At 33.8% G+C, this 12,311-nt stretch overlaps 1 protein-coding gene across 2 annotated transcripts in view; it reads left to right on the top strand.

Annotated features, from left to right (window-relative positions):
* The window catches only part of LOC105210621 (LIM/homeobox protein Lhx1), a 128,805-nt gene that overhangs the window by 93,553 nt on the left and 22,941 nt on the right, over positions 1-12,311 (top strand). For both annotated transcript variants that reach the window (XM_029039259.2, XM_011181699.3), the window contains exons 4-5: positions 2,380-2,570; positions 3,228-3,446. In XM_029039259.2, coding sequence (XP_028895092.2) covers positions 2,380-2,570; positions 3,228-3,446 — 410 coding nt within the window. The remainder of the gene's footprint in view (positions 1-2,379; positions 2,571-3,227; positions 3,447-12,311) is intronic.

Raw genomic sequence — 12,311 nt, 5'->3', positions numbered from 1 at the left:
GTTTGATGTGTGTGCAGGGTGTGTGACAAGTTCATATTCACATGCATATGTATATATGTGTATTTAAAGTACGATGAGAGCGATTGATGTAGTGGGAAAATAATTTCAAATGCCAACTAATGTGCGCAGATTACGAAAAGGATTAATATTACAAATATGTCAGCTCTAAAGTGAGAGTGAAATCAGAAAATATATTTCGCATTTACAATAGTAAAAAATTAAAAAAAAATGTAATTGGGGCAGATATTCTTTAATTTTAGAAAAAAAATAATAAAAAAACATTTTGAATAAAAAAAAAATATTATTGAAAAAAATATATTAAAAAATATAATAAAGGAAATATAGAAATATGGTAAATTACCTTAATAGAATTTGTAGTTAAACACAATATAGATTATCAGAAGCTTACCTGAAAAAATAAATATATGGATATGTGTTAGTAATTGAACTGATTTTTTTGGTTTAAATTTGTTTTTAGGTGTAAAAAGGAAAAAAAATAAAAATATATAAGAAAATCAATTAAAATTCAATTAAACCAAAAATCGATGTTATGTCTAGATCAATTATGGAAAAAGATTTTTTATAAAAACGTTTATAAAACAAGGGAAAAGACGTTTAATCATACATTTATAAAAAAATATGTTATTAAATAATAATAATAATAAAAAGTTATTAAATAAAATAATAAAATTGAAATGGAATATAGACAATGTAAAAAATGTAAAATGTAATGTATATTGAATTCTTAGAAAATATATTAAAAATACAATATTTTAATATTAAAATATTTAAGAGCAACAGATAAGAGTCTTATGAATTTATAATATATAATTTTGGGTCAAAAACCATACCTCAGGTACTACTCGACGAATTTCAACGGAATTAGGTATATAATAGTTGTTATTCATATGAGTAGTAGTTGTAGAAAATGGGCAAAATCGGTTAATAAGGCATGGTTTCCATAAAACGCTATTTTGAATTACATCAGATTCGTTCACTTTACAATATATAAATCAAGTACCTAACAAGATATCGAGCATGAAAAACTCAGTACCCATGGATATTTCTTAATCGAAAATATAGATCAATTTCTCAGTTATTTTTTACAAATTCAGAGGAAATCTGTTTATTCCAATAATGTGGCTTTATGCCATATAATCTTTAATATATTGTAGCTTGTTGGCAAAATTAGTGAAATCGTTTCAAGAATTATCCCAACACCCATAATCTATGTATAATGATTCTATCGTCATTCTAATGGACTTCATGCCGAATATATAAGGGGCCATCCATAAATTACGCCACAGCTTGAAGGGGGGCAGGGTATCATTCAGAGGTGACATTGTGTGACAAGGGGCAGGGGGGAGGGGGTCAAAAGCTTTGTGACATCACATTTCAAAATTTAGGGCAATATCGTTTCTCGCTCTGCTGCGCTCCTGGGTGCTAGACGACTGGCTGCTCTGTACCACGCCGATCACGCAGCAGCATAATTAAGTATCTATTATTTCTTGACTAGTCATTCGTTGTCTCTGTACTTTAATATTTAACTAAATGTTGATTTTATTAAAGATTATTCAATAAATATAAGAATAAATAGAATAACCTGTTTTTTATTTTATGATAAATCCATAAAATTGGAAAATGGGTGACGTCACGTCAGGGAGGGGGGGTGAGTTCAAAATGTGACAACTTGTGACAAGGAGGGGGGAGGGGTTAAAAATTCCTTAAATTCTTGTTACGTAATTTATGGATGGCCCCTAATTCAAATAGTATGATATCGTAATAAAATGAAATTTAAAAAAATTGCAAATGTATAAAGTGTTCGTCGAACTTATCGTTCTCATACTTTTATTTTTTATATTTACTTATTTTTTTATTTTTTAAATTTTTTCCTAATTTTTTTTAATTTTTTTTTTTTATTTTTTTTTTAATATTTCCTATTTTGATAACTAGCCTTTCTTTGAGAACTTCAACGGCTCATCTGATTTAAAATTAGCCACGCTTGGTTACCCAGTATTTCTCTAATACCTGCCAAGTTAATATTTAACACTTTCCACTAAACTCCAAATAAAAAATAAAAAACAACAACAAAAAACAAAAAAATATATATATAAAATCAAAGAAAACAGTTTAACACAGCACCGCTTCGGGTTCCCAAAACATTTTGCATTAAAAATACATTTTTCATGCCATCAATACGTTTCCATTTATAACAAATCAGAAACAACACAAATAAGCGCGTAGTAAATATTTCCACATTTACACATTTCCCATTCAAATTTAGTACACCGATGCATCGATAAGCGAACGATTCCCTTAACATCATCAACTCATTTACAATAATTTACTTATTGTTGTTTTTGTTGTAAATCATTACAGATTCATTAATGGGTTCGGCGAGCGAAGACGAAGATGACGATGATCCGCCACATTTGCGTGGTCCACCGCTCGGCCTAGGCGTATTGGGACCAAATGGACCGGACTCAGCGGGTGGACCATTGGGAGCATCCGATATCTCAGTACAAAGTATGAGCACGGATAGTAAAAACACGCATGACGATTCCGATCAGGTAATAATCATTAGTAAACTGATAAAGTATGTGAAAGGGAAAAAGAGAAGAAACAAAAAAATACAAAAAATATTGAAAAGTGTTCGGAAATGTTGCATGTTGCGAGTGTGAATGGTGGCGGCAACAGCTGTTGGAAGCGCAGCACAGCGGCGCATAAAATACTATTTAGTCATAACTCATTGTGAGGCTGTGATAAGTGTTGGAAGTTGTTGTTGTTCTTGCTGAGTTAATATTACCGATAAAGGTGGCTGGTTTGACTTTGCGACCGCTTAACGCCGCCAAAATCGATGCTGCGACCGACCGATCGTTTGATGATTATGCGCGCTGCGCCGCTGATGATGTTATACGCGCTGTCGGCGCTCTAGTGTATGAGTGAGTGTGTAATGGTGTTACCGCTGATGATTAATGATTTGCAAATGGTTATTCGACAAATATGCGTGGCAAGTATATGTACTCGTACTGCATGCAACGATAAGCGGCATTCATTGTTTGGCGCTCAAATCAAATAGCTTAATTCCTGGGCTTCACATAACTAATAAAACATATAAAAAAAATAAAAAACAACAGCAAACACATTACACTTGCTCCCTAACACCTTCTCATTGCATTACATTTCTATAAATATATTTAATGCTTTTGTCTCTTTCCTATTTACAGGGTTCCTTAGATGGCGATCCTGATGGTCGTGGCGATTCGCAAGCGGAGAACAAGAGTCCTGACGATGCGAACGGCTCGAAGCGACGCGGCCCGCGAACGACGATAAAAGCCAAACAATTGGAGGTACTGAAAACGGCATTTAATCAAACACCGAAACCGACACGGCACATTAGGGAACAATTGGCCAAGGAGACGGGGCTGCCGATGCGTGTGATACAGGTGAGTTTTGCATAAAGAATTCATACAAAAAATAATTAAAAAAGACACAAAATGGTCTGAATGTCTGTGTTGGCGCATGCTTTCAAAGCGTGCAAACTGTCACAAAGATGAATGAGCACATTGCATGTGGGCGGCGTATGGCAAAAGCAAAATCGCTAATAAATGGGCCGTTTAAAAGAGATATCAAACGCAGCTGGCATTCATGTAATTGGGTTTGGTAGGGGAGGTGTGAATGTATATGCATTAATAAATCGATGCGTATTTATTAATAGCATTAGCATGAAAATTATGAGCAATATTATCGAATATTGAGTTAGGTCTTTTTAATGAACCTTAACTAGTTTGGAAAAAAAATCGAAAATTTTGATTTTAAACTTTATTCTTAACACCTTCTTTCTTGTATTTGATTGGTTTTCCATAATATGCACTTCATGTTTGGTATGTGAGACTCGGGTATTAAGTTCTATAAGCATTGTCTAAGATCAGACACATTTAAAAAATATGACAGATTGATCTAAAAGTACTTCTAGTAGTCGTATATTTATCTCAAAATATTTCTAGCTCGTTTTAGAAAACGTTGCCTACATTTTGGCGGATTTATAAATACAATTTTGAATATATATATATATATATATGAAATTTCTGCAATTAACAACCTAAACAGGTGTCGGAAGAAATTTTTGGGACCCATCATGTTTGACAAGCATTTATAAAAAATGTTGCCTACATTTTGGTGCTCTTATATAAAACTATAGTATATGTTTAGAGGACAAATAAGTAAAAAGAACGTTTTAGTCGTGTATATTGGTAATAATTATTTAGAAACAAGATTTTGTATTTGCTTTTTAAAGTTTATATAATCATTTAAAAACCATTGCCTACATTTTGGCGCACTCATTTAATATACTATGTCAAAAAAACCAGCAAAGATAAAGATGATATTTCTTAATGAAACTTATTTTAAAATTTGTTACGATATAAAAAGTCAGAACTTTGTTCTTTACCTACTTCAAGAATCTAACTAAAAGTCTTTAAAATATCAAATGATTTTAAATCAATATCAAGTAAGTGCTGTAATACCAACGTTTTTAACGACGCAAAATAAATCATATGTACGATAAAGATGCCTAGGAAATGTGAAATTGAAGCAATATTCAAAGAGTACGCTCACAGAATTTTTTTTTTTCAAAAACTCAATGGAGCTAACTGTTGGCTATAAGGTCTGGTGATTGAAGTCTTTTAAATTTTTCTCGACTTCCTTTGTTTTTAATTAGAAAAAAGCAACTTCAGCTCTATTTGAATATAATTTATTTCCCGGAATTATTCCTTCTTCGTCTTGGTTATTCTCAAAAATTATTTTAAAAGTTTTTTTTTATTATTTGAACTTTAAAATCGAACCAATATTAATTGCAATCTTAGCGTCTGGAATTAAATTTAGATCGTATTTAAATATACAAAATTTATTTTTATTAATTTATGCATGAAAGAGGCGCATTAAGCCAAAAAGCCTATAACTACGAGACGCATAGTAAACGCCTACAAAAGCTGAAGCTTTGCCACTCACATAGTCTGCATAAATTTCTGAGATTTTTTCTAATTTTTTTTTAATGCTACATTTTAAATATACAAATATGTGTAGTACTCGTGCTGTCTCTTAACGTTTTCGACGTTATCGCGACGCAAAACTTTGGCCAGGGTTGCTGCTGCTGCCGCCGGTTATTTATGAACTTTTTATGCTAATGAGCTGAAAGTAAATTTGCGCGCTGTAGCGAGGAAATTTTCGCAAAACAGAAACAATAAATAAAATTAAAATGTAAAAATTGAAAGTATAAGAAAAAATTTTAAATATAAGGCAAAAAATAAGAATAAAGTAGCAATAAAAAAATATTTGGAAAAAAGTGAGCAGCCAAATAAGAATGTAGCGACGCTACGTCGACTGAGTGACTAATTGCCTATTGGAAGCTTGCTATTGGAAGTGTAGGTACAAAAGACTAGAGTATAAAATATATTTGTATGTATATATGCATGTCTTGCTGCAGTTAGCAACCACAACTGAGTAGCCACTCGGCGATGAGTTCGATGCTGATGCGCAAACAATCATTTATAGATGGCCAGTTAGTCATGATAGGCAGACGATGAAAGTTGTACACCTATGCAAGATAGATGTTGTACATATAAAGTGACTATGGAGGAAGTCAGTTGTAGCGCTAAGTTACGCTTGTTTTTGTTGTTGTTTTCTAGAAGAGGCTAAGTCACTACGACAGCGACGAATATTGAGCAAATCAAAGTGATGGGTTACGCTACAGCGTAACTAACTGACAGATTTTAAGGTCAAGTGAGTTCAGCGTTGCAAAAAGTGAAAAGGAGATAAAATGCAAAAACAACAACAATAATAAAAAAATATATATTTAATATTAGTTTAGAGTGGTTAGCGATTTTGAGACTTAGATTTAATGTTTATTTAATATTTCGAATAAATTTATTTTTTTTTTTCAAACAGATGGCAACACTGTGCAAAGTAGTTTTTAGAAATTTTGAAAAATATATTTGTTCGGATTTTGTCCGTATTGAAAAATTATTTCATAAAAAATATTTTTTAACAAAAAGAAATTAAATAGGTGGCAACACTCCGAAAAAAAATATTTAAAAATTTGTGTGTGCTTAATAATCTTCGAATTTGCATAATTTTCTTGATAATTTTTTATTTTAAATTTTTGGAAAAGTTGGCAACCTTGCAACTTTCATAACTAACTTAAATGAATCACTAGAAAATGTTTTGCTAAGAGAAATATGTGCTAACACAACAACAATGTAATATTTATTTGTATGTTTGTAAATAAATAAAAATACAAAATCATTATTTTTACAAAAAAAAAATAATAAAACCAACAACACGAAACCGCAAAAATGCTCATATACTCAGGCAGAAAATTGTTTTGAACTGCAACTGACAGCCACATTTGTCAGTTATGGCTGACCACATTCGGTGCAGCCGCATCATAGTCGCTGCAACAACAAAAACAACAGCAGCAGCAATCAGCAACAGCCAACAAAAACAAAAACAAAATCAGTGTACTCATAAACCAAAAGCGCATAGCAAAGAACTATAAAGCTTTTTTGTGTTGTTGTCGTTGTTGTACAAAGGTAAACCAAAGCAAACGAAATGTCGGCTGTAAACCCACACAAACACTTGAAAAAATATGAAATTATATAAATGCAGCGGCCATAAAAAAAATTACAAAAACATTTTAGCTGCCATTGCAATGTGTATGCATGCGGGTAAAACAAAAACAAATCACGAAAACTGTAATAATAAATATGAGTTTGAGGCGCAACAAAAAAATCCATTGAAAAATTGCGTTTGTTAACCGCAAACGTACGAAGAACGTAAACCGCATGCTGTCAGCTTGCAACAAGCGACCGAAGCCACAAACTTGTGCGGTCGCATTGCAAGCAAAATATTGCTGCCATATATTTTCAAGCGCATAAGCAATTTTTTCTTCATTTTTTTGTTGCTTTTTTATTTTATTTTATTTTTTTGTTTTTGTTGTTTGTTCAAATGGCGCACTCGAGAGCACAAATGCGCATTTTGTGCCAGACTTCCGGCTTTGATGAAAAGTAAAAATGTGGTAAAAAATGGTGGCCGTGGTGAAATACTTAAATTTGCATAAGCGAAAATTTTTTTTTTTTTTTTCAAAATGCTGAATATATTTCTTTAAGCTATATACTTTTTATGATAACTAAAAGAATAACAGCATTATTGAGCTTAGTCTTCAAGAGATTTCGGTCTGCACCTCATATAATAAGCTTATAATGAGCAAGTAGTGAATGCAGGAATTTTCAAAATTTCAGAAAAAAATTAAAAAATTCCGAAAAAATTTCCCCAAATATTAAAATTTTGAAATGTAATATAAGGAAAGTACTTTCAATCACATTCCAAAGTAAAATATATAAAAATCCCGAAAAAAATCGGGATCCTGAAATGTTAAAATTTTTAAAATTACTAAAATTTGGTAATTTAATTTAATTTATTTCTTTTAAACACTTTCAACGTAAAATATTTGAAAATCCCGAAAACTTTTCGGGATCCCGAAATTTCAAAATTTTCAAATTTGTACAAAATTAGCCAAATCACAAGTGAAATGTTTCATAATACTTTAGAAGGCAAAAATAATTCTTTCATCACACATATTTCCCCAACTTCGAACCAGCTTTGTATTCTTGACTATATAGCAACAACTTACATAACCGCATGTATATAGATAACTAAGTGATTTACAATCAGATATGTATACGTATATATAAATACATACAAACATATATTCCTCGCTTAACGCAAATTAAGTTCTCACTTGGCAGTTTCTTAAGCTCACGAGATCGCAAGTAAGTAAGACAAGTTGATATTTTAATCTACTTTGCGAATACCTTGAGACTTCGCGAGCGCTAAGCGCATTAAGATGTTTATCACCTGTTGGCAAAAGCGAAAAGTGGGTACTTGATAAATTAAACAATAATACCACAAAAAAAACAACGGTTAAATATTAAAAATAAAAAAGGAAAGAGTACCAAAAACTTCAATAATCTAAAAAAAAATTCTAAAATTAAAATAAAAAACTCAAAAAAATGTGTTGAAATATTTCACATACTGAATGAAAACATTAAAGTATGAATGAGTTGCGATCGCGCTGTAAGAGACGACTTAAACTGTCGAAGTTATGAAGTGATGAAGTAATAAGATTAAATTTAGCACAGGAAAGTGTGATGTTGCCAAGCAGGAGCTAATAATATATTGAGTGTGTGTGTATGCTTTAATTTAGTAAGCGCACGCACGCATGTATATATGTATGTACGTCGGCATGCTACGGTCAAAACGCCCGTCACTTTGCGGATTTTGGCACTCAGCAAAGCCTGCGAGCGCAACGCGCGATACGCGCTTACGTGTCGCCTTAAGTAGTTGGAGGATATTTACTGACGAAACGTGACAACACAAGTGATATTGTAAGGGCGGCGCTGCACAATAAAGGATGTTATTCGCAGCTACAATATGTATGTATCCGTATCAATATATAAGCTATTTTGTATGTATGCCAGCACCGAGCAGGTGAAAGAGCGTTTACACAGTTGCCGCGGCTTAGATTGAAGCGCGCTAATATGCGTGTCGTATATTGCATGCTGCGGCTGCGGCTACTTAACGCGCATACAACATAGCTGACGCGTCAGTATTGCATATATACATAAGTACATAATTGGAAGACGAGCGCGCGAGCTTGCGCCTGTTTCGCGTTCGAAGGCGTTAAGTCGTGCGTGTTAAACAATGCCCGTGAGCGTTGGCTTGTTAAAGTGTAACACAACGCGCATAAACACACAAATACATATATACATGTGCATAGCAATGTAAACGCGCGCGCGTTAATTTATACATTTTGCAGCAAGCGCGTAGTTGTATTGTAGGCGCGCGCTCTGTTATCAACGCGGCGCGCCGCGCGCCAACAATGTATATGCATGTAAGTGTATTAATGCCGCCGCGCGCTTTGACGCAATGACCCCTGCAGGTGCACATAATTAACACAAAGTAATAAGGTGGGAGCGCTTGAGAACATATACAACAACAACAACAACAACAACAACAGCGCAAACTTGTAATGTGCAAATAATAAGTTAACTACAATCAAGTTGACGGCGGCAGTAATAATAATAATAGCCAGCTGTAGCCACTTGTGACGCGCTGTTGTTAAGCGCTTGGCAGTCACCTTCGTTATGCTTGAGGCGTGTTCATTGATAACCGTGACCGTGTGTATGTTTATTGGTGTAGGTAGCGTGTTAGTTTGCAAAATGTTTTTAATAATTTTTATTAAGCGCGCTGGTTAGTTAAGAAAGCCGCGCCGCTTTCATTGCATGTTAGCTGAAAAACTGCTTTATTAGCAAAGCAACACGATTTAATGAAAGCAGCAAATAAATTATAAATTGAAGCAAGTTGTTGGCGTAAAATGAAAAAAAAAATGAAAAATAAATACAAAAACTGTTTAGAAATTCCGCGAATTCTAAGAAATGTTAGTAGCGCTGAGAAAAGCGCGCTAGAAACAAAGGCGACGCGCTGCTGGCGTCATCGAAAAACTGCACGCGCTCGCCTCAGCGCTTATCGTTGACTATTGATCTGCATTTCAGCGTTAAATAAACTTTTCAGAAGCACCTTTGTATGTATTTGTATAGAAAAATTTATATGCAAAGAAAAATTTTGCGGGGCGTAAACGCTTATTTATAAGCAAAAAGTAATTAAAATGCAAACACATTTCTCACACACAAACACACATTTATGGCAACATCATAACTTCCGTTTGTAGAACTTTTGCGCCCTTCACCTTATATTCTTTTGCCACTTTTATTTTATTTTCGCTCATTTATTAGCCGTTGCTGTTGCTGCCAATATCTGCCGCTAACCAGCGCGGCAAGCAATGAAGCGTTGCAAAATAAATAGTTACCATAATAAAGCACACACACACATATACAAACAAAAAAACAGAAATGTGAATAGTAAATGATTGCAGTCTGTCAGTTGCGCGCTCGCTTTGGCAATCAACGACAACCGATCAGTAGCACAGCAGCAGCAACAGAGGCAGCGGAAGGAGCAGCCACAACAGGCGCGTTAAAAAGCTAGCAAGTTGCTGCTGTTGCTGTTGTCGTGTGAGCGACCTGATCGGTCTGTCATGAAGCGCAACAAAGGCGAAATGAGAGTTTGGGTTATTGACTGCTTGTTGTTGGTTGTTCCCGGGCACAACGACAACCAATTTTGTGCTGCTGCTGTTGGTTGGTTCGTCAGTAATAGGTGTAGAATATGGCGGTAGCTGTTGCCGTCATTTATATGCAACTAATTGATTAGAAAGGCCAAAAAGTTAAATATTTTCCATTACAGTTCCATAATTCTTTGAAATGCAGCACTTCTTTTGTTTTAGCGCTTTTTGCTGCGCTTTTGCATTTCACACAGCTTCCAACAGCAGTGTTGGTCATAGTTAGAGGCGCATTAAATATTGTTTTGCTCATAAAATAATATTTTATATGCAGAATTGTGAAATTGGAAGTTGGTAGCTGTGAAAAAGTATATGGAGCTTTCGCAAACATAAAATTATATCAGTTTTTGGTATAATTGAAAATATTTAATTTACAGAAAATGTTCAAAATATAAAAAGAAAAGCATATATTTTGTAGTCATGGAAAAATTTTTAGACATAAAAAATGTAAAGACAAAAAAAATGTCAAGACATAAAATATGGTTTGCCATAAAAATGAGATTCACAGAAAATGTTTCAAATATAATATTGAGAACATAAATTTTGTAGCCACGAAAAATATAAGACATAAAAAATGGCAAGACATAAAATATGGTTTGCCATAAAAATGAGATTTACAGAAAATGTTTCAAATTTTAGTTTGAAGAAATGCATTTAGAAACCACGAAAAATATAAGACACAAAAAATGTCAAGACATAAAATATGATTTGCCATAAAAATGAGATTTACGCTTCGAAATATTTCAAATATAATAATGAAAACACATATTTTGTAGCCATAAAATATGGTAAGACAAAAAAATGGTAAGACATAAAAATGGTATAACATGATTTTTTGTTTTACAAAGAACAAATGATCAAAAATAATATGGAGGACATACATATATTTTATCGCTATAAAAATGGCATTGAGACATTGAGAGAGTAAGCAATAAACTGGTAGACATAAAAATTATGCCGAATATAAAAGAAAAAAGAGCTATAATTTCAAAGAGTGCTGATAAAAAACTCCTCTTTCTTCCACTGACCAAATTTCTTTGTTAATTTTGAAAATTTCATTTCACAAACATATACTGCTACCACTTGTCACTGCAACTTAATGAAGATGTTAAAGTTGACAACTTGTGACAACTACAGCTTAAGACAACACTGTCATTGTCATACATATAACATATAGCGAACGAGTTGCTGCGGCATACCGACACGATTTTCTGGTGCTGCTACTGCTGCTGCTTGCTACACATTCCATCTGTGATTTTTCGGAATTTGTCACTTTCATTTCAAAGACACTTCAGTTCTTCGACGAACGGTCGCATTGCACTTTTCGAAAGTGTGAAGCGATTTCACAGTCATTGCACAGCACAGCTAAGTAGAAGGTGTTGCATGGAGACAACAACAAATACACAGCGGCATTTACATACAACTCTCGAGCGCGATTGTTTTAGACATGTTGTTGCTCCCGCTGTTCTTTCGCTTTCAATATCCTTTAACTGTATCAAATGGCACATCAAAGCGACCAATTCCGACGCCTTCGCCAGCGTGTTCGATGCTTATATCATCATATCGGCTGGTTGGCTGCTGGTGACAAGTAGACATATGTGTATGTATGTATATGTGTGTGTTGTGTGTTGCGCCTGTAACCTGTCAACATGTCTGTTCTTAAGCTGTTAAATACTTTGTTGATTGGGATTAAACTGGGCGCTCTCGTGTGCTTCAATCTTCTTCGAACGGCTATTTTGTGGCGTGTAGAAATTTAAAAATAAAATATTGAAGAATTTTATTGAATATACAAACAAACAAACGTCAGCAACATTGTATCAAACATAAGGCAGCCAGACTACCTGCAGGAGCTGTTTTCTTTGCTCTTTTATTTAGTTGTTATAACTTTTTAATTTCTTTGTTTCAGCTAAATGATTTCCTAATAACTTTGAAATATTTTTTTGATTGATATGGAGCGACAGCCCGGCGAGCAGTCATCTCCACTGCACAGACACATGTTGATTGGTTGCCGCAACATATGTTCGCTTTGTTAGCATCTGATGTGGGAGATAATGAAATAGTTTGCGTGTTCCGCAGACAC

The sequence above is a fragment of the Zeugodacus cucurbitae genome, chromosome 5, assembly GCF_028554725.1.
Source record: "Zeugodacus cucurbitae isolate PBARC_wt_2022May chromosome 5, idZeuCucr1.2, whole genome shotgun sequence".
NCBI classification, from domain to species: domain Eukaryota; kingdom Metazoa; phylum Arthropoda; class Insecta; order Diptera; family Tephritidae; genus Zeugodacus; species Zeugodacus cucurbitae.
Note: the sequence above shows the minus strand (reverse complement) of the source record. Positions and strands in the feature narration are given on the sequence as shown.